The 23,007-nt window shown below is 45.3% G+C and overlaps 1 protein-coding gene across 1 annotated transcript in view; it reads right to left on the bottom strand.

Annotated features, from left to right (window-relative positions):
- Positions 1 to 21,683, bottom strand: part of LOC131186534 (V-type proton ATPase catalytic subunit A-like) — a 34,694-nt gene extending 13,011 nt beyond the window's left edge. Inside the window, exons 1-10 of the mRNA XM_058160215.1 lie at positions 21,622 to 21,683; positions 20,179 to 20,397; positions 19,308 to 19,445; positions 14,314 to 14,442; positions 13,317 to 13,531; positions 10,970 to 11,107; positions 8,513 to 8,664; positions 6,722 to 6,884; positions 3,919 to 4,027; positions 599 to 721 (exon numbers count right to left, since the gene is read on the bottom strand). Of these exons, the coding sequence (XP_058016198.1) occupies positions 599 to 721; positions 3,919 to 4,027; positions 6,722 to 6,884; positions 8,513 to 8,664; positions 10,970 to 11,107; positions 13,317 to 13,531; positions 14,314 to 14,442; positions 19,308 to 19,389 (1,111 nt within the window). The 5' untranslated portion in view covers positions 19,390 to 19,445; positions 20,179 to 20,397; positions 21,622 to 21,683. The remainder of the gene's footprint in view (positions 1 to 598; positions 722 to 3,918; positions 4,028 to 6,721; positions 6,885 to 8,512; positions 8,665 to 10,969; positions 11,108 to 13,316; positions 13,532 to 14,313; positions 14,443 to 19,307; positions 19,446 to 20,178; positions 20,398 to 21,621) is intronic.
- Positions 21,684 to 23,007: the final 1,324 nt, after the last annotated feature.

The raw sequence follows: 23,007 nt of genomic DNA on the forward strand, positions 1-23,007 counted from the left end.
TCCAGAAGTTGTGGGTACTCCATTCCTGGAGGTTTTCAATAAGAGGCTGGACAACCATTCGTCTGTGATGGTACAGGGTCTCCTACTTGAGCAGAGTTTTGGACTAGATGACCTCCAAGGTCTCTTCCAGCTTGGTTATTCTGCCCACGTATCTTCCAAATAGCCATGGTTGAGAAACACTGGTTAAGAAGGAACTCTGTATGTCTAGTTTAATGAAAAGAAGGACTAGGGGAAACATGATAGCAGAGTTCCCATATCTCAGGGGTTGCCACAAAGAAGAGGGAGTCAAGCTATTCTCCAAAGCACCTGAGGGTAGAACAAGAAGCAACGAGGGAAACTAATCAAGGAGAGAAGCAACTTAGAACTAAGGAGAAATTTCCTGATAGAACAATTAATAAGTGGAACAACTTGCCTGCGGAAGTTGTGAATGCTCCAACACTGGAAATTTTTAAGAAAATGTTGGATAGCCATTTGTCTGAAATGGTGTAGAGTTTCCTGCCTGGGCAGGGGGTTGGACTAGAAGACCTCCAAGGTCCCTTCCAACTCTGTTATTATTATTATTAAGAAGTCCAAGAAATGTAGGGGGGAAAAAACCAACCTGCAGGCATTTCAGCCAAACGTCCAGAAATCTCGCGCAGGGCTTCCGCCCAGCGGGAAGTTGAATCAGCCATCATGCTAACGTGGTATCCCATGTCCCGGAAGTATTCAGAGAGGGTGATTCCTGGGGAGAGAAAAAGGATGGGGAAGAAAGGATTACAGGAAGATTCCAAAATAAATAAATTTATTTATTTATTTATTTATTTATTTATTTATTTATTTAGATTTTTATACCGCCCTTCTCCCGAAGGACTCAGGGCGGTGTACAGCCAGAGTATAAAAACAACACAATGTACAATTAAAACAAAAACTTAAAACAAACATAATCCATAAATGGCCGAAATTAAAACAATCAAACTTAAAAACCCTTAAAATTTATAAATAATAACCCCGATTAAAATTGTTTAGAATTAAAAGTTTAGAATTAAAAATTTAAGCCAGTCCCGCTTGAATAAACAAATGCATTTATTAACATACTTTTCGGAGTATAAGACGCACTTTTTCCCCCACTAAAAGAGGATGGAAATGTTGGTGCGTTTTATACACCAGGGGTCTCCAACCTTGGTCCCTTTAAGACTTGTGGACTTCAACTCCCAGAGTTCCTCAGCCAGCTTTGCTGGCTGAGGGACTCTGGGAGTTGAAGTCCACAAGTCTTAAAGGGACCAAGGTTGGAGACCCCTGGTATACACTGAATATAGCCATTTTTGGCCTCCCGGAAACCCCACCCCGCACATCCCATTTTTGCCAAAAGCAAGCCCGTTTTTCGAAAAAACAGGGCCCGCAGAGGGTTAGGGAGGCCCCTACCGCCCACCATTAAAACTGGAATGCCCACTAGTGGGCGGCACGGACCAGGTTGACTACCACGGTTTTACAGTATCCTTCCCCTGCCACGCCCACTAAGCCACACCCACCAAGCCACGCCCACCAAGCCACACCCACAGAACCGGTAGTAAAAAAAAATTGAAACCCACCACTGCACACAACAAAATTCACGTAACACCCAGAGACCAAGCCCAACACATATGACAATCCCCAGACACATTCCCACCCCCCAAAAATTCCCCACCCAGTAAATTAGGGGTTTGCTTAACAGCTGCAGTGGTTTGCTTAATGACTGGGGTGGGGGGGAAAGGGTTGTAAAATTGGCCATGACCCACTTAACAACCGGATATTCTGGCCCCAATTGTGGTCATAAGTAAGTCGTTTTTTCCAAGGGCCATTGTAACTTGGAATGGTCACCGAACAAATGGATGTAAGTCGGGGACCATCCAAAACACACTGCGGGAATTCAGCCTTAAACTGTCTTAGCAACTTGTAGATCCAACAACCATTTCTCTTTCTTAATCTGGTTTTTAGGGTTTAGCAGCGGGGCGCCAATTTTGATCCAAAGAGAATCTTTTAGCAAAAAAAAAAACCAGGACGATTTTTAATCCGTGCAGTTTTTAAGTTTTAAAAATGGCTTTGGAAGCCCTTCCCGTGGTTGCGGTTCTCAAGTGGGGAAGGGGGGGGGCGGGAAATGGGGGGGGGGGCTTGAAAAAAAACCCCTCACCCGTGTAAATGGAGGCTTCCCGAGCAGCCACAGGCATATTGGAGGTATTGGCCACCAGCGAGGTCCTCTTCATGATGGTCTCTGTCTTCCCATCTACTTCCATGGTGAGCTAGGAGGATGAGAGCAGAATAATGGGAAATGGGGGGAGAGAGGTAGGGATGGGTGGGGAGAGGAAGTGAAGGGAGGTAAGGCCAAAGAAAGCCTTCAGGAGCACCATGGCTTACAGCCAGTGGTGGGATTCAAGTAATTTAACAACCGGTTCTCTGCCCTAATGATTTCTTCCAACAACCAGTATGCCAAACTGCTCAGACAGTTCACAACCGGTTCTCCAGAAGTGGTGCGAACTGGCTGAATCCCACCACTGCTTACAGAGGTATTTTTCAGCCCGAGCCATTTTAAGACATGTGGACTTGACTCCCAGAATTCCCCAGCCGGCATATTCTGCAACTCTGGGAAGTTGAAGGGAACTCCGGGAGCTGAAGTCCATCCATTTAAAGATGCAGAGGTTGAGAAACACTGAGCTAGCTTTCCAAAACTGAAAGGGAGTTGGGAGTTGAAGTCCATCTATGCTGGCTGAGGAATTTTGGAAGCTGAAGTCCACCCATCTTAAAAATGACAACAATTTGAGAAACACCGATATATATATAATATGCTCGTATAAAACCTTATATGCTATCCCTAAAACCCAAAACCCAAATAAAAATTGGGATTATGACATTCTGATCTCCAAATACTTTCTTAAAGACAATTTCTCAAATAGCTTTCTTAAATCTCAGATTGCTTTTCCAATTCTTTTTTCTTGGAAGGCCTCCAGTGTAAGAGCACCTACAACTTCTGGTGGCAAGCGGTTCCACCGGTTAATTGTTCTCATTGTCAGGAAATTTCTCCTTATTTCCAGGTTGAATCTCTCCTTGTTCAGTTTCCATCCGTTATTCCTTGTCTGGTGCTTTGGAGAATAGGTGGACACCTCTTCTTTGTGGCAGCCCCTCAAATGCTGGAAGACTGCTATCCTGTCACCCCGGCCCAATCCTTCTTTTTTCTAGATTAGCCAGACCCAAATCCTAAAACTGTTCTTCATATGTTTTAGTCTCCAGTCCCCAAATCAGGGGTGAAATGCTCCCGGTTCGGACCAGATCACCTGACCCGGTAGCGATGGTGACAAGTGGTTCGGAGAACCGGTAGTAAAAAAAAAATTGAAACCCACCACTGCACACAACAAGATTCACGTAACACCCAGAGACCAAGCCCAACACATATGACAATCCCCAGACACACTCCCACCCACCAAAAATTCCCCACCCAGTAAATTAGGGGTTTGCTTAACAGCTGCAGTGGTTTGCTTAATGACTGGGGTGGGGGGGAAAGGGTTGTAAAATTGGCCATGACCCACTTAACAACCGGATATTCTGGCCCCAATTGTGGTCATAAGTAAGTCGTTTTTTCCAAGGGCCATTGTAACTTGGAATGGTCACCGAACAAATGGATGTAAGTCGGGGACCATCCAAAACACACTGCGGGAATTTAGCCTTAAACTGTCTTAGCAACTTGTAGATCCAACAACCATTTCTCTTTCTTAATCTGGTTTTTAGGGTTTAGCAGTGGGGCGCCAATTTTGATCCAAAGAGAATCTTTTAGCAAAAAAAAAAACCAGGACGATTTTTAATCCGTGCAGTTTTTAAGTTTTAAAAATGGCTTTGGAAGCCCTTCTCGTGGTTGCGGTTCTCAAGTGGGGAAGGGGGCGGGAAATGGGGGCTTGAAAAAAAACCCCTCACCCGTGTAAATGGAGGCTTCCCGAGCAGCCACAGGCATATTGGAGGTATTGGCCACCAGCGAGGTCCTCTTCATGATGGTCTCTGTCTTCCCATCTACTTCCATGGTGAGCTAGGAGGATGAGAGCAGAATAATGGGAAATGGGGGGAGAGAGGTAGGGATGGGTGGGGAGAGGAAGTGAAGGGAGGTAAGGCCAAAGAAAGCCTTCAGGAGCACCATGGCTTACAGCCAGTGGTGGGATTCAAGTAATTTAACAACCGGTTCTCTGCCCTAATGATTTCTTCCAACAACCAGTATGCCAAACTGCTCAGACAGTTCACAACCGGTTCTCCAGAAGTGGTGCGAACTGGCTGAATCCCACCACTGCTTACAGAGGTATTTTTCAGCCCGAGCCATTTTAAGACATGTGGACTTCGACTCCCAGAATTCCCCAGCCGGCATACTCTGCAACTCTGGGAAGTTGAAGGGAACTCCGGGAGCTGAAGTCCATCCATTTAAAGATGCAGAGGTTGAGAAACACTGAGCTAGCTTTCCAAAACTGAAAGGGAGTTGGGAGTTGAAGTCCATCTATGCTGGCTGAGGAATTTTGGAAGCTGAAGTCCACCCATCTTAAAAATGACAACAATTTGAGAAACACCGATATATATATAATATGCTCGTATAAAACCTTATATGCTATCCCTAAAACCCAAAACCCAAATAAAAATTGGGATTATGACATTCTGATCTCCAAATACTTTCTTAAAGACAATTTCTCAAATAGCTTTCTTAAATCTCAGATTGCTTTTCCAATTCTTTTTTCTTGGAAGGCCTCCAGTGTAAGAGCACCTACAACTTCTGGTGGCAAGCGGTTCCACCGGTTAATTGTTCTCATTGTCAGGAAATTTCTCCTTATTTCCAGGTTGAATCTCTCCTTGTTCAGTTTCCGTCCGTTATTCCTTGTCTGGTGCTTTGGAGAATAGGTGGACACCTCTTCTTTGTGGCAGCCCCTCAAATGCTGAAAGACTGCTATCCTGTCACCCCGGCCCAATCCTTCTTTTTTCTAGATTAGCCAGACCCAAATCCTAAAACTGTTCTTCATATGTTTTAGTCTCCGGTCCCCAAATCAGGGGTGAAATGCTCCCGGTTCGGACCAGATCACCTGACCCGGTAGCGATGGTGACAAGTGGTTCGGAGAACCGGTAGCAAAAAGCCCTGCCACCCTCTCCATGCCCAGCTGAGCCCCACGATCATCAGAGGTGTTTTTTTTTAAACTTTTAAAAGCATTTTTTCTTCTGCCGAAAATATGCTTTTAAAAGTTAAAAAAAAAGCCTCTGATGATCATGCGGCACAGCTGGGATCATCAGAGCCTTTTAAAAGCATTTTTTCTATAACCTCTTCAGAAAAAAATGCTTTTAAAAGCCTCTGACGATCCCAGCTCAGTTGCCTGATTGTCAGCTTTTTTTTCTTTTAAAGGCGAAAAAAATGCTTTTAAAAGAAAAGAAAAGCCTCTGACAAGCAGGCAACTCAGCTGGGATCGTCAGAGGCTTTTAAAAGCATTTTTTCTACAACCTCTTCGGGCAAAGAGGTTGTAGAAAAAATTCTTTTAAAAGTTAAAAAAAAAAAAGTTGGCTACGCCCACCCAGTCACATTACCCTCCCCACCAAGCCACCCCCACAGAACCGGTAGTAACAAATTTTATATTTCACCACTACCCCAAATCACCTTCGTTGCTCTTCTCTGCATTCTTTCCAGAGTCTCAACATCTTTTTTTTATAGTGTGGTGACCAAATCTTTTTTTTATAGTGTGGTGATCAAAACTGTATGCAGGATTCTAGGTGTGGCCTTACTAAGGCTTTATAGAGTGGTATTAACAATTCACATGATCTTGATCCTATCTGATCTTTTAAGCTGATCCATGAGAACCGATAGAAGAGCAGAATTGTTTTCCTCTGAAGCCTCCCCCTTTCCTTCCAGCTCATGATCCACCATTTCTACCACGGAACAGGGAGTCCTGTACTCAGATGAAGAACAACGGTGGTTCTGTCAAACTTTGAAGTGTATTCAGGCTGTTTTCACTTTTACTGCTTCACAGCTTGCCAACAGATGGGGATGGGGGAATTAGGGAGGGAGAGATTGGAATGTGCATTCCACACGATGACAAGACACTGTCTTATGGGAACCAAGGACGTTCCAGCAGGTATCTGCCAGAGTGGTGGAGGTTTTCCAATAACAATACCTGGACACCTAATTGGACAATGTGACCTGCACTAATGGCGGGAAGGAGGATTCTATACAGTGGTGGGTTTCAAAAGTTTTTTACTACCGGTTCTGTGGGTGTGGCTTGGTGGGCATGGCAGGGGAAGGATACTGGAAAAACTCCATTCCCATCCCACTCCAGGGGAAGGATACTGGAAAATCTCCATTTCCACCCCAGTCCAGGGGAAGGATACTGAAAAATCTCCATTCCCACTCCACTTCAGGGGAAGGATACTGGAAAATCCGCATTTCTAGGGAGGCAGAGAATAGATGGGGGCGGGGCCAGTCAGAATTTTTACTACCGGTTCTCCGAACTACTCAAAATTTCCGCTACCAGTTCTCCAGAACTGGTCAGAACCTGCTGAAACCCACCTCTGATTCTATACTTTAATTATATTGAATTGCCCGGGAATTAGCCAGAGTTGGTTTTCTTTTCATGCTGTGCTGAAACGATGGATTCAATAAAGTTTTGCATTAAGAGGTCAGATCATCTGGTCGCTGCTTGTTGGGTTGGGTTCGTCAGTCAGAACCTCAACAGGTTCTTGCTGGTGTCCCTGCCGTCCTCACCTCGGGAAAGTCCCTGAGCACCTCTGACATCTCGTTCCCACGCTCTCCGCAGCCCACGTAGATGATGACATCACTGTTGGAGTACTTGGACAGAGACTGGGAGATGACCGTCTTCCCACATCCAAAGGCGCCTGGGATGGCTGTGGTGCCACCTTGGACACACCTGGGAGGGCAGAAAGAGGGACCCCCTCATTCAGCTTTTAATGAGACCCCGGGGGAGGGTGTGTTCAGCCAAATGACTGGATTCATCCAACCACTGAACCATAAAGAACCAACCGCACCCTTGGACAAAGGAATCCAGTTTCTCCTGCAACTAGGATTAATTGGTTAAACCAGTGGTTCTCAACCTTTATAGTGCTGCGACCCCTTTAATACAATTCCCCATGATGTGGCGACCCCAACCGTAAAATTATTTTCGTTTTCAATTTATCGCGCCTGAAGCCGTATTGGCTAGCGATCTGAACTGCTTGCGATTGCCTTGAGGACGGAGGCATTAAAGCGGAGACTCCTCCCCTGTTAAGTTTATGGCGCCTGAAGCCAGATTAGGCTAGCCATTGGGAGTGATTGCAGCTGGCTTGAGAGGGAGACGTCAAAGCAAAGATTTCTCTCTTTTTTAATTCATCGCGCCTGAAGCCGAATCCGGCTAGCGATTTGAAGAGCCTGCAGCTGGCTTGTGGAGTCAACCATTGGAACGCGATTCTTCAACTCGCAAGTATACTTCCCATATTTCCGATGGTCTTAGGCGACCCCTGGCAAATCGTCATTCGACCCCCAACGGGGTCCCGACCCACAGGTTGAGAACCGCTGGGTTAAACCATAGTTAACCAGTGGGACGTGGCCCTTCTGAGAGAGTGGCTGAGTTTCTCAGCGCTTCCTATGGCATAAGTTGTTCTTGACTTAAAGCCATTCATTTAGTGACCGTTCAAAGTGACAACTGCACTGAAAAAACTGACTTTATGACCATTTTTCACACTGACAACTGCGGCAGCTTCTCCATGGTCACATGATCAAAATTCAAACGCTTGGCTACTGACTCATATTTATGACGGTTCCATTGTCCCAAGGTCATGTGATCCCCTTTCGCGACCTTCGGGCAAGCAAAGTCAGATTCACTTTAACGACTGTCTGATTCATCTAACGACGACATGACTTGGGTTAACAACCCCGGTGAAACCGAGCAGAAAATTAGATCTGGACAGTGATTACTCACTTAATGAATGCATCGCTTAGCGACACACAATTCCAGTCCCAATTGTGCTTGTAAGTTGAGGACTCCCTGCATAACTTCAGCATCTCTTGCAAATTTAGCAATCGGAGTTCGATTTGAAGTCAGAAAAAAAGGATCTTGAAAAAACAGGGGTGAGCAGTCTATGGTCCTTTTATGACTCTGGACTTCAACTCCCAGAATTCCTGAGCCAGCAGAGGTCAGAGTTGAAGCAGAGTTGAAGTCCACAGGTCATAAAGGGGTCATAGTTCCGTCGCGAACTGAAGACACATCTCTTTATTCGCGCGGGGCTGGCTTAAGTTGGATTTTTAATGTGAAATTTTATTAATTTTTAAACGGGGTTTTTAGTTTACGGTAATTTTAATTTCAGGCTAATTTTTAAATAAGTTTTTTAAATGGTATTTTAACCTGTATATTTGTATTGTTGGTTTTATCTTGCCTGTACACCGCCCTGAGTCCTTCGGGAGAAGGGCGGTATAAAAATCAAATAAATCAAATAAATAATAAAATAATAGTTGCCCACCCATGCTGGACCTTCACTTTTTCACAAAAAAATGATGGCTTACGGAAAGAGCGCATCCAGAACTCTCTGGCCAGTAAGCAGTGGATGATTGGCCGGGAGCTTTTCGGACACCGGACGGATCTGTCGGACGGGCCAGACTTGCATCATGGTCAATTTCTCCTTGGCGCCCTCGAAGTCAAGTTCCAACACCACATCCTTTGGGGAGGAAGACCCAGATTGAGAAGGACAAGGGGTTACGGGCAGGAAGGGTTTGCCAAGGGTTCAAATCTTGTCTTGGCTCAACTCCCAAAAGGAAGACGACTTTCCTCGACTGATTCAAATTTTGTCCTTAGCACAAATGTGTTGTGACTCGTCCTCCCTCCTCTCCTCAGCCGGGCCCCTCCCCATCTCCAATCGGGCCTTTTATCAGACTCCGAGTCTGATAATGAAGATGAACGGCCTGTCATGCCTCCAGCCCCCGGCCCTGGCCCCATGCCTGGAGAGGATTCCAGGAGTGAACGGACAAGCCCGATAAACTTCACTCCTACAGCGTGTGAGCAGGAAGCCAGCCAGGTGCTGGAATTAGTGACAGCAGATCCAGCTGAAGACAATTCAGGATAGGAGGACCCTCGCTTCCGGAGATCTGAGAGGCAACGCCAGCAGAAGGAGGGGTGGGGCAGGCCTGGATAAATGCTGAGTCATGGAGCCACACCCCGCAGCCTATATAAAGGACTTGCTTTTGGCATTCCAACCTTGAGTCAAGCAAAGTCTCATCTAGTTTGCTGATACCGGACCCTATCGCTGAAGTCACAACTTGGACTCCTGCCTGCCCTGATAAACCTCGAAGGAACTTGGCAAGCTGCAAAGGCTTTGTTGCCAAGTTTGTTACGGACTTCCTTGACTCATGCGTCGGACTGGGGGGTGGGACATGACAAAATGTTTTTCAACCTTGGCAAGTAGAAGATATGTGGACTTCAACCGCCAGAATTCCGGGAGCTGAAGTCCACCTATTTTCAGAGTCTTGAGATAGCATTCTCCCAGGTGGATGGGTGAAATCAATTTATAGAACATAGAATCATACAGTTGGAAGGGACCTTGGAGGTCTTCTACTCCAACCCCTTGCTCAAGCAGGACACCTTATACATTCCAGACAAGTGGCTGTCCAGTCTCTTCTTAAAAAACTCCAGTGATGGAGAGCCCACAACTTTTGAAGGCAACTTCTGTTCCACTGGTGGATTGTTCTCCCTGTCAGAAAATTTCTCATTTCCAGGTTGAATCTCTCCTTAATATCCTTCCATCCATTGTTTCTAGTCTTACTTTCTGGTGCTCTTAAGGCAGTGGTTCTCAACCTGTGGGTCGGGACCCCGTTGGGGGTCGAATGACGATTTGCCAGGGGTCACCTAAGACCATCGGAAATATGGGAAGTATATTTGCGAGTCGAAGAATCGCGCTCCAATGGTTGACTCCACAAGCCAGCTGCAGGCTCTTCAAATCGCTAGCCGAATTCAGCTTCAGGCGGATGAATTAAAAAAGAGAGAAATCTTTGCTCTGATGTCTCCCTCTCAAGCCAGCTGCAATCACTCCCAATCGCTAGCCTAATCTGGCTTCAGGCGCGATAAACTTAATAGGGGAGGAGTCTCCGCTTTAATGCCTCCGTCCTCAAGGCAATCGCAAGCAGTTCGGATCGCTAGCCAATACGGCTTCAGGCGCAATAAATTCAAAACGAAAATAATTTTACGGTTGGGGTCGCCACATCATGGGAAATTGTATTAAAGGGGTCGCAGCACTATAAAGGTTGAGAACCACTGCTCTAGAGAATACTTTGACCCTCCGCCCCGCCCACCACGGGTGGGTTCTACTTATCTTTACTACTGGTTTGCAACTGGACAGCACACGTGCTTGCTTCGCTCACGCTTGTGCACTTCTGCACATGCGCAGAAATTTCCTGATGACGTCCTGGTCAGTGGGCAGAGCCTCCCGCTGGTTTTACTACCGGTTCTTGCAAACCGGTCCGAACTGGGGGCAACCTACCACTGCCCCTCCTTTTCCCTGTGGCAGGCCCTCAAATACTGGAAGACCGCTACCATGTCCCCCCAGTCCTTGTTTTCATTAAACTAGATAAACACAATTCCCGCAACCGTTCCTCATATGTTTTAGCCTCCAGCCCCCTAATTAACTTTTTTTACTCTTCTTTGCACATTTTCTAGAGTCTCCGTATCTGTTTTGTATCATGGTGACCAGAACCGGAGACAGTATTCCAAGTGTGCTCTGATCAGGGCAGCATAAAGCGATCCTATCAGGGGCCCTGTTTGCTGGCAATTCAGATCCCCTTCCTGGAGATCACTGGAAACTTTCAAGAGGAGACTGGACTGCCACCTGTCAGAAATGGCGTAGGTTCTCCTACTTGGGTGCAGGGTTGGAGTAGATGACCTACAAGGTCCCTTCCAACTCTTGTTAATCTGTTCTCATCCTGTTCTCTCCATCTGGGGCTGAGCCATCACTCCGCAGAGACGCCACTTACCGAAATGTCGTAGTTCCCAGCTGGGGCAACGTGGGTGACGGTGCCACGGCTTCTGGGTGGCACCATGATCAGATGCTTGATGAGGGAATTTTCATGCACCATCCCATAAATGTCCCCTCCAGTTAAATGGCTCCCAACCTACAAAGAAAAGGAACGCTGCTTTAAACACTTTTGACAGTCTGGAACAGGGGTCTCCAACCTTGGCAAGTTTAAGACTTGTGGACTTCAACTCTCAGAGTTCCTCAGCCAGCTTTGCAGGCTGAGGGACTCTGGGAGTTGAGGTCCACAAATCTTAAAAGAGCCAAGGTTGGAGACCCCTGTTCTGGAGAAGCGGCTAACCATTTTTCTACGAATGAAAGTACTTCTCCATCTGTGATTTTTTTTTTTTTTTGCAAATTTCCATCCCTTTTTCCCAGGTTCTAAGAAGCCAGTGACAGCAGGTCCTTGACTTACGACCACAATTTAGCCCCAAATTCCTGTTGTTAGGTGATTTCGCCCCATTTTACGACCTTTCTTGCCACAGTTGTTAAGTGAATCACTGTAGTAACACGGTTGTTAAGTGAACCTGGCTTCCCCATTGTCTATGCTTGTCGGAAGGTCGCGAAAGGGGATCACGTGACCCCGGGACACTGCAAACTGTCATAAATACGTGTCAAGTATCTGAATTTTGACCATGGGGATGCTGCAGCAATTGTTAACTGTGAAAAATGATCCTTTTATTTATTTATTTGTCACATTATATATAAGCATAAGCATGAAATAACTATACGATATATAAGCATATATATAACCATAAGTATGTAATAACTATATGAAATTGTATACAATCAAATCAAATTGTATACAATTAGGACAGGAACGGTAGGCACGCTGGTGCTCTTATGCACGCCCCTTACAGACCTCTTAGGAATGGGGTGAGGTCAATAGTAGATAGTCTTTGGTTGAAGCTTTGGGGATTTTGGGAAGAGACCACAGAATCAGGTAGTGCATTCCAGGCATTAACAACTCTGTTACTGAAGTCATATTTTCTGCAGTCAAGATTGGAGCGGTTCACATTAAGCTTAAATCTATTGTGTATTGTTGCAATTGAAGCTGAAGTAGTCTTCAACAGGAAGGACTATAGTGTTTTTTTCAGTGCCACTAACGTCACTAATCTAACTAACTTTGAACTAACTTCACTAAACTAACTGTTGTAAGTCAAGAACCTGTATGGTCTGGCTTGAGTGGTTTGCTTTCCCTGAAATAGATCTGAAGCCAACATGGATGGAGGATCCCAAATGCCCCTTGTTCTGTTCCCCACCCCCTCAGTCTGGGAGACATGTGAACTGGCTCAATTAGCCAGGAATTTAGTCCACGGCAGCTATCAGCTCTGGCAGCAGACCAGCGAACGTCTGCCAAGGTTTTCTTTATCTTCCCTGATGCCGGCGTCACAGAAGCTCGTTACCGGAGCAACCAGGAAACCAGGAACAAACAGCAATCCAGGCCAAATGCTCAGTCAAATAGTTCAGCTTAAGTTTTCTCCAGTCAGTTTGTTTTGTCCGTCACGAAGTAGTAGAGCAGCCCCTCCTGCTTTTATACCCTATGGGGTGTGGCTCCGTGACTCAGCACTCTCTAGGCCTGCCCCACCCCTTCTTTTGTTGTTCCCGCCTCTCTTGTCTACGAAACCTGGGATCTAACCAGGGCTGATTGTCCACAGCTGGGTCTGGAAGCGTTGCCTGGGCGGGGGGAGATACAGGAGACAGAGGCCTCATCACCTCCTCCACCTGGCCTGCCTCTGACTCCTAGAGCTGAGCCAGAGAGGCCAGCCCTGCAGAGGGGAGCCCCGACGGCCCTTCCCCCTCATTCACACAGAGAGGGCCTTCTCAGGGTGCCATCCGACAAACAATGTCGGCTGGCGGCCCCCAGGGGCAGGGCCTTCTCTGTTGGAGCTCCTACGCTTTGGAATGAACTTCCCCCTGGTTTACATCAAGTGCCTGATCTTTGGACTTTTCGCTGTGAGCTGAAAACGCACCTATTTATTCAAGCGGGACTGGCTTAAAAGTTTTATTAAATTTTAATTGGGGCTATTTATGTTTTAAGGTTTTAAATTGTTTTAAATTTTGGCCATCTTGTAATATGTTTTGTTTTAATCTTGTTTTAATGTGTATATTGTGGATTTTTATTTGGCTGTACACCGCCCTGAGTCCTTCGGGAGAAGGGCGGTATAAAAATCGAATAAAATAAAATAAATAAATAAATAAAAATAAATAAAATAATAATTCTCTGAGTCATTTTCTGGCAGGGGGCCAGGCCCGGGTAGGGGCTGGAGCCACAGCACCTCTTCCCTGCGTGGTTATTCATCTCTTACCCGGATGTTGGAACTCGGCTTAAAGTCCCACTTCAGGTCTCGGGATAAAGCGGAGATGTTGATCCCCCGGGGAATGTAGATGCTCTTGGTAAGCTCGGTGATGTCCTTCAGAGGACGCTGGATCCCGTCAAAGATGGAGCCCATGATCCCAGGCCCCAGGACCACGGAGAGCGGCTTCCCCGTTCGCAGCACGGGGTCCCCCACACAGACCCCCGCTACAGGGAAGGCTCAGGAAAAAGAGGGGTGCACAGCAGAGGAAAAAGGGAGAAGGATGGTAGAGTCTCTGGTAGGGAAACAAGACATTTTGGGGAGGAGAAGGCCACATCCTGGCTTAATCCTGGCTTAAACCCTGTCTACAGAGATTGTCTTGTCAAGCAAGAGCAGAAAGCCGAGATGCATGAGGGTTTCTGTCTTTCTTGAGGTTTTGACAATTAAATTGACTTAGCTGTTAGAGAAATGGTTTGAATTTACTAGAAATTTAAAGCCAAAAGGTTGCAATTTTCCCTGTCTTCTACTGGGGAAAAAAAATCAGGACTTCGTTGTTGTTTTTTTAATCTTTGCATCTTTACCTTTTGTTATCCTCCATCTTTCTTGACTTCTGCTTCTCTTTGTATTTTATCTTTGTAATAAATGTTAATAAAACTCTCTTTTAAAAAGAGGATTTCAATCTCGCTCTGGGGCATGTAACAAATGAAAACTTCCAGGGATGGAACTAAGGAGAAATTTCCTGACAGTTAGAACAATTAATCAGTGGAACAACTTGCCTCCAGAATGCATAATGCTCCAACACTGGAAGTTTTTAAGAGGAGATTGAATAACCATTTGTCTGAAATGCTATAGGGTTTCCTGCCTAAACAGGGGGTTGGGCTAGACGACCTCCAACTCTGTTATTCTATTCTAATTTACGAGCACTTACAACTCTACCTTCTACAAGAAGGGGAGACCCGGAAATGACGAGTTAGCAAACTTGGACAACAAGACTTCCCCAGAAGGATACAGGTCTCCTCGTACACTTGGATGGTGGCCAGGTCTCCGTCCAGCCGGATTATCTCACCCACCAATTCAAAGTGGCCAACACGGACCAGCTCGTACATCGCTGCGCCGGCCATCTTGCAGGCAATCACGACTGTTGGGAAATTTTTTAAAAATGGGTATTTTTAGCGGAGAAAATAAGATACTCAAATAAGCTGCAGAAGAGAAAATAGTCTATTGGAGACAGGATAATCTTACCAGTGTTTCTAACCTTGGCCACTTGAAGATGGGTGGACTTCAACTCAGTGGTGGGTTTCAAATTTTTTTTACTGCCGGTTCTGTGAGCATGGCTTGGTGGGCGTGGCTTGGTGGGTGCGGCAGGGGAAGGATACCGTAAAATCTCCATTTCCACCCCACTCCAGGGGAAGGTTACTGCAAAATCCCCATTTCCTCCCGATCAGCTGGGGCTTGGGAGGCAGAGAATAGATGTGGGCGGGGCCAGTCAGAATTTTTACTACCAGTTCTCCGAACTACTCAAAATTTCCGCTACTGGTTCTCCAGAACTGGTCAGAACCTGCTGAAACTCATCTTCAAGTGGCCAAGGTTGAGAAAGACAGACCTTAGCCAACATCTAAGTGGGGATTATCTACATTTCAGCCTCCATGTTCAGACTTCCAACCAACATCCAAAGCCCAGCAATAAATTAGCAGTTGCTCTTAAAAATACGAACTATCCCAACTATGCTTGAGAAGTTGTGCCCAAGATTTTATTTTAAACAGTTTAAAGGTCCAAGGAGCATAGCGACATCCTTAATTGTCTTTTAAAACAAAAACTACGTAAAGAATCTCAACTATTCTCAGACATAGCATTATCCTTCTTGTATGGAATCTCTGTTTATCCCCCTGGACTGTCCGCTAGATTTATATCTCATCTTAATTTCTCCAAAAACCTCTAATATAGTATTCTTATATATAGTGGGGTGGTTTTTTTTTGGATTTTAGATTTGATCTTTGTAAATAAACGGAGGGTGGGCAACCCAGCATCCAAACAGACAGGGAAGACTCGAAGGCCACTAGGTGGCACTCAGGAGCCTCTGTTCTTTTATTTTAAAGAAATACAAATTAAGAAAAGTTTTAAGTCTTTGGTAGCCAATTCTTACCCAGTCTCTACATTAAATTTGCACTCTTTGCCGTTTAGAAATACTAGTAAAAGATGTGGGAAGGAAGCAGCCTAATAATAATGCAAAATGACACACAAAATTGACTTCTGCCTGCATCTGCTTGCTGCTTGCATCAGAGATGTTGAGACGTTAGAAAAAGTGGAAAGAAGAGCAACCAAGATTGTTAAAGGCCTGGAAAGTAAAACATTTGAAGAACTGTTGCAGGATTTGGGTTTGGCTACTCTAGAGAAAAGAAGGACTGGGAGGGACATGATAGCAGTCTTCCAGTATTTGTGGGGCTGCCCCAAAGAAGAGGGGGTCAACTTATTCTCCAAAGCACCAGAAGGCAGGAGAAGAAACAACGGATGGAAACTCATCAAGGAGAGAAGCAACCTTGAACTGAGGAGAAACTTCCTTACAGTGAGGACAATAAACCAGTGGAACAGCTCGCCACCAGAAGTTGTGGGTGCTCCATCATTGGAAGCTTTTAAGACGAGACTGGACAGCCACTTATCTGAAATGGTATAGGATCTCCTGTGTGAGCAGGGGGTTGGACTAGAAAACCTCTGGGTCCCCTTCCAGCCCTAGGTTTAGATAGATAAAATACATAGATAAATAGACAGATGAAGTAAATGATGGGTAGATGGATGGACAGATTGTCTGTCTGTCTGTCTATCGATCCATAATTTACTTTTTTTTAAATTTGCATTTATATCCCGCCCTTCTCTGAAGACTCAGGGCGGCTTACACTATGTTAGCAATAGTCTTCATCCTATTTGTATATTTATATACAAAGTCAACTTGTATTGCCCCCCCAACAATCTGGGTCCTCATTTTACCTACCTTATAAAGGATGGAAGGCTGAGTCAACCTTGGACCTGGTGGGACTAGAACCTGCAGTAATTGCAGGCAGCTGCTGTTAATAACAGACTGCATTAGCAGTCTGAGCCACAGCTATCTATCTGTGTATTTTATCTATCTGTCTGACATGATAGATGAGAGAGACGATGGGTGAGCGGGTGGAATAGCTAGCTTTCTTCAGAAGCATAAATTTGTACCAGGCCCTTGACCGGGTATTAGAAACAGTTCCTGCCCGGTGCCCTGGTTTTCCTGAAGCACACCAGCTGACTGCAGTAAATTGTCCTCTACTTAGGACCACAACTGGGACCCAAATTTCTGTTGCTAAGCAAGGCGGCTGTTAAGTAAGTCGTGCCTGATTTTACAACATTTTTTGTTTTTGTTTTTGGCCGCAATCGCGCAGTGAATCACTGCACTGAATCCACTTAACAGCTGAAGTGATCCGTGTAACAATTGTGGCCAAAAAAACAGTTGTAAAATCAGGCACGGCTCACTTAATAACCGCCTTGCTTAGCAACGGGAAATGTGGTCCTGAAATGAAACCAGCTTGCCCCATTGAGTTTGCTTCTTGGAGGATGGCTAGGAAGGTCCCAGAGCACGGGTCTCCAACCCTGGCAACTTTTAAGAAACTTTGCTGGCTGAGGAATTCTGGGAGTTGAAGTCCACAAGTCTTCAAAGTTGCCAAGGTTGGAGACCCCTGTCCCAGAGGACGATCATGTGACCCTAGGATGGTGTAACCCGCGAAAATAGATGCTGGTTGCCAAGTGACCGCACTTTGATCACATGACTGAGGGGAATGGCTGCAATTGTGTGTCATAAGTCACTTATTCCAATAACATTTTAACTCTGAACAGTTGCTACTTTAAAATATGAAATACCCTTCACACAGAAGGTGTGAAGAATGGAATCAGGATGGCTTTGAGCCTTAGCAGGAACAAACCGGGTTAGTTAATGTGTTGCATAATCCACCCATCGTGGTTTGTGAGTCATTACTTATGGCTTCATGTGTTTAGGTAACATCTAGGCAGCTGCCTTTAATCAATAGATTATGATTTAGTGCTGGGTCTCCAAAAATCCCTTTTCCCTTAATATAAAGGTAAAGGGCCGTGATAGCTCAGGCTGGTAAGAAGCCTGTTATTAGAACACAGCAGCCTGCAATTACTGCAGGTTCGAGCCCGGCCCAAGGTTGACTCAGCCTTCCATCCTTTATAAGGTAGGTAAAATGAGGACCCAGATTGTTGGGGGAACAATAAGTTGACTTTGTAAATATACAAATAGAATGAGACTATTGCCTTATACACTGTAAGCCGCCCTGAGTCTTCGGAGAAGGGCGGGGTATAAATGTAAATTTAAAAAAAAAAAAAGGTTCCCCTTGCACATACGTGCTAGTCGTTCCCGACGCTAGGGGGCAGTGCTCATCTCCGTTTCAAAACCAAAGAGCCAGTGCTGTCCGAAGATGTCTCCATAGTCATGTGGCCAGCATGACTCAATGCCAAAGGCGCACGGAACGCTGTTACCTTCCCACCAAAGGTGGTCCCTATTTTTTTACTTGCATTTTTTAACGTGCATTTGAACTGCTAGGTTGGGAGAAGCTGGGACAAGGAACGGGAGCTCACCCCGTTACACGGCAGCACTAGGGATTCGAACTGCTGACCTTTCAATCGACAAGCTCAGCATCTTAGCCACTAAGCCACCGCGTCCCCTTTTCCCTTACTATATATTCTATGTAATCCCAATGGGTTTTCTACCAAAAAAGAATGTGAAACTAGCTCAAAAGATTTCTAATCCCTGCAGGGGAGAAAAATGTAATATATCTGTCCTGGATTAGGAAAACCTTTGAGAAAAATCCAGCTAGCTGATAGGATGTTATAACATGCCAGAGGTTGGATGAAACAGCCACATGGCAATTTTTATGAGAATGTAATTTAAGGTCAGTTTAACTCTTGAGACCCTGCTGCAGCGTTGAAGGGCAGGATAAGAAATGAAATAAGCAGGTAATAAAAAACGAGAACATCAAACACAGACTCACAGGGGTGGAAGGGACCTCAGAGGTCTTCTAGTCCAGGGGTCTCCAACCATGACAACTTTAAGACTTGTGGACTTCAACTCCCAGAATTCCTCAGCCAGCTTTGCTGGCTGAGGTATTCAGGGAGTTGAAGTCCACAAGTCTTGAAGTTGCCAAGGTTGGAGACCCCTGTTCTAGTCCAACCCACTGCTCAAGTAGGAGACCTTATTGCATTCTGTCCAACTTCTTCATAAAAACGTCCAGTGAGGCACAACTTCTGGATGGAAGACATTTCAAGGGTTAATTGTCCTGTCAGGAAATTTCTCTTTCATTCCATGTTGGATCTCTCCTTGATCATTTTTCATCCCATAACACAGAATATTTGTAGCTCAGTGTTGAAATGAGGAGTCTTTGGTGCTCTCTGAAATGGACGGCTTTCTTGCAGAGGTTTCATTCCCCAAACTAGATAACGTAACTGACTATCCTAACTGATGATGTTACTTACCCTGGTCTGCAAGAAAACCACCACGCTCAGAAAACATCAAGGACCCCACAGTCCTACTCCTCCAACCACACTCCCTTCTAGCAGTGATGACGTTACCTAGTTGGGTCATGAAACATCTGCAAGAAAATAGCCAAGTTGAGAGAGTTGTTTCCTTCCACTGCGTCTGGTCCTGCCCTCAGGTGCTTTTCATAACTGGTCAACCTCGTTTCTCAGTGACAGCCCCTCAAGTACTGGAAAACAGGTATCATGTCACCTCTAGTCCTACTCATTCCTCATCCTCATTCACCATTTTTCCACTGCAGATGGTTAAAAGGGGTACTTTAGTGCAGGGGTCTCCAACCTTGGTCCCTTTAAGACTTGTGGACTTCAATTCCCAGAGTTCCTCAGCCAGCTTTGCTGGCTGAGGGACTCTGGGAGTTGAAGTCCACAAGTCTTAAAGGGACCAAGGTTGGAGACCCCTGCTTTAGCGTCTTCATTTCTCAGCCAACCTACCAGGCCCGGAAACACCATGGACAAACCCCAATTCGTTCTCCTTTTCCGCATCCCCGATCTTGGGAAGTTTGGAGAAATCCATCGCTCCCGTGGGTCAATTAAGGCAACCGGATCCCAGTTCTACGACGAACACAAGCTCTGTAGCAAACAGGGAGAAAAACCAGCAGACATAAAATAAGGCAATGAAAACAGGAGGATTTTTTTAAAAAAACCTTCTCACTCTTTTTTCAGTGAAGGGACCAATCCCCCCTGAAGGACTCCTAGTTTATGATTTGGGTGGCCAAATTTTGGAGCTTCTGGGACTCGGAAGGTCTAGTCCAACCCTTTGTTCATGGCAGGAGAACTTGTACCATTCCATTCAAGTGGTTGTCCAGAAATATTTTGAAAATTTCCAACAATGGAGCACTCACAACTTCTGGAGGTCTAATTCACTGATTAATTGTTCTGCCAGGAAATTTCTCCTTAGCTCTTAAGGTTGCTTCTCTCCTTGATTAATTTCCATCCATTGCTTCTTGTCCAGCCTTCAGGTGCTTTGGAGAATAATTTGACCCACTCTTGTTCATGGCAGCCCTTCAAATACTGGAAGCCTGCTATCATGTCACCCCTTCTTTTCATTAAACTAGACATTCCCAATTCCAGCAACCATTCTTTGTACGTTTTAGCCTCCAGTCCCCTAATCATCTTTGTTGCGCTTCTCTGCACTCTTTCTAGAGTCTCAACATCTTTTTTACACCGTGGTAACCAAATTGGTCACAGTACATCATCCTGAGTCTTGTGAGTGCATAAGAAATGGAATTATAGGAAATAAAGCCCATTAAAGTTTGATTTTCCTCTGGCCCTGCTTTGCCTTATTAGGTCAAGCTCATCTTACCATTGAGAAAGTGGAAATTTTTCTAGGAGTTGGTACCACTTGCTCGGTCTGTGCTTTCCTTTCCTCCAGAAGGCAAGTAGGATGAGATGCCTGCTCTGTCTTCAGCAGGAAGAGAAGTATTCTGATGGAGAAGTAAACTTGGAATAAGGGACTTGCCGATCCCTCCAAGCCAGTTCTGACCTGAGTAGGCACCCAGGATCTGGAAGGGGCTGAAGGGCACTGGAAGAGTGAGACACAACCAAGCTTTCTCAGCAACAGAAAACCACTCCCTGTGTGTGTAATGTCAACAACCTGGCCTCCTATGACATACTTCACCACAGCAGAAACCCTGACCTTCAAATCTTCCCCATTAAGGGAACCTTTTCCAACACCTGTTTGTGAAAGAGAAATCACATTTCTGCATGCAGGTATTTCAAGCAAAGGAGGGGATAGGTTACGCAGAATAACAGAGTTGAAAGGGACCTCGAAGATCTCCTAGTCCACCCCCACCCCCATGTAGAGCAGAAGAATTCTAGACCTTTCTGGACAATTGGCTGTCAAATCTCTTCCTCCCAGCTTGCTGAACCCAGTTAAAATAATAATTTATTTTGGGCCTTGCACGAGATCCTGAACTGTAATCGAATAACCAACTGGATTGTCGTGACATGATGAAGGTGTACATATGAGAACCTGATCAGGGTTAATCCTTCTAATCTTCAAAAGCTAAGATGAAAAGCTAAGATTCAAAGTTTCATAAGGAAAAAGTCCAACTGCAAACAAAACTAGATAAGTTCTTCCCTTTTTGTTGTTATAGAAATCACTGGTGGCTTTCAAAAATAGCCAAGACAACCATTTGACCAGGTTTCTATGAGATCTCATGCCTTGGGAAGGGGTTGGACTAGATGACCTCCAAGATCCCTTCCACCTCTAGGATTCAGTGAATCTAAATGGCTTGAAATGTTTAGAAATGTAGAGCAAAAGGTTTAGGGTCTCATTCTTTTTTTATTCTACTGCACTGAAAAAAAATCAGAAGCCAGTATATTTTTTTCATTCTTTTTATCTCTCTTTTTGCACCTTTCTTTCTCTCTTTTAATTTGCTGAAGTTCTGTTTATATTTGTATTTTATTCTACAACACTTTAATAAAACATGGGGCGGGGGGAAGTAACCCTAAGGGATGATTTCAGCCAGAGGCAGCTTTTTCTGGTCTTGTAAGGCAGGAGAATGTCAAATTTGGCAGAGAATGTCCGTTCAAGGTGACTCTTAAACCTTCACTGTTTATGGAGACTGTATTAAGAGCAAACAAACAAAAATCCAGCTTTTCTTACTTACAAATGGCATATTATTTGATTTTATTTTTTGTGATTCAGCCGGCAACTGTCCTGGTTTCTGAGCCTTGTGCATTTTTGCCTATTTTGTAAAAGCATGGAAAAATAATAAAATGAGCAGCAGCTTAGGGTACAAACCAGGGGGAGAAATGAGATCCTCGCTTTGCAACGACACAGGATTCTATTGGCATTTCATCCTCTAGAAGAGACAAGGAGAGGAAGTTTGAATATTTAGCATTCTGACACCGTTATGATTTAATGTAAATCTACCAAGAGGATCACACCAAAACCCATCAGTCAACAATAATTTCCCACTTCTACTTTATTTTTCAGTGTTTCAAAGCTTGGCCACTCTAAGGTGGGGGAACTTCAATTCCCAGAATTCCCCAGTCAGCATGATTTCAACTCCCATAATTCCCTAGTCAGCATGATTTAATTGTACGGATTTCAATTCCCAGAATTCCCCAGTCAGCATGATTTCAACTCCCATAATTCCCTAGTCAGCATGATTTAATTGTATGGATTTCAATTCCCACAGTTCCTTAGCCAGCATGATTTAATTGTACGGATTTCAACTCCCAGAATTCCCCAGCCAACTTGCTTTAAGGTGTGTGGACTTCAACTCCCAGAATTCCCCAGCGGACCATGTTGGCTGGGGAATTCTGGGAGTTGAAGTCCACCCGTCTTAAAACTGCTGAAGCTGAAAAACACTGCTGTCATTTGTGTCTCAAAGCAAAAATATGAGGGGGGCAAAAAAACCTCCCCACATGTTGAGAGACGCAGGACAGTCCTCCTCTCCGCTTCTGCACATCCACAACTGGAACCCCAACACATTTTGCATGGAGGTTCCTTAACTAACTGAGCAGGGCTTGTTTTCCATGGCGGGAAAAAAAAAGAGAGAGAGAAGGGCTCAAAATACAGCCTTTGGCACTTCCAGGAAAAAATAAAAATAAAAGCAAGAGGCCTGCAAAAACAGGGCATGCTGTGCTGCCTTGGAGGGCTCCACTCTGAAAAGCCTCTCTGCACATGCACAGAGACTCCCAGATTATCATTATTACCCCACCACATCCTTCTCCATCAGCTTATTTCCCTGCATGGCCACTTTTTGCCAATGATCTGCCAGGTCTCTGCAGTGGCATTAAAGCAGCCATGCCCCTTGCACTGCAACTCCCATGCTCCCCAGCCCCTGTGCCTTGGAGAGGAGACTGAGGTCCACACCCCTGAAAGCAAAGATTTGGGGCAGAAACTGGGGCTTCCCCCCACGCTCCCAATCATTGCAGCCTGCCCCACCCAAGCCAGGCCTCCATTGCCTGCCTCCTCCTCGCCTGGGCTAGCCGTGGTTGCTTAGCAACCAGGCTCTGCACCACTGCAGGAATCCCTATGGCAAGGTAGGCCCCAGGGCAGTTTGCAAAGGTGGGGAAACTGCCAGACCCACATACACATTTCCAGGGATGCCTTTTCCTGCATGGGGGGTGGGGGGTGGGACGGGAATGGGCAGTCTGAGTGTGCAAAACAGCAAGAGTG

Source organism: Ahaetulla prasina, chromosome 17 (assembly GCF_028640845.1).
Source record: "Ahaetulla prasina isolate Xishuangbanna chromosome 17, ASM2864084v1, whole genome shotgun sequence".
In the NCBI taxonomy this organism is placed as follows: domain Eukaryota; kingdom Metazoa; phylum Chordata; class Lepidosauria; order Squamata; family Colubridae; genus Ahaetulla; species Ahaetulla prasina.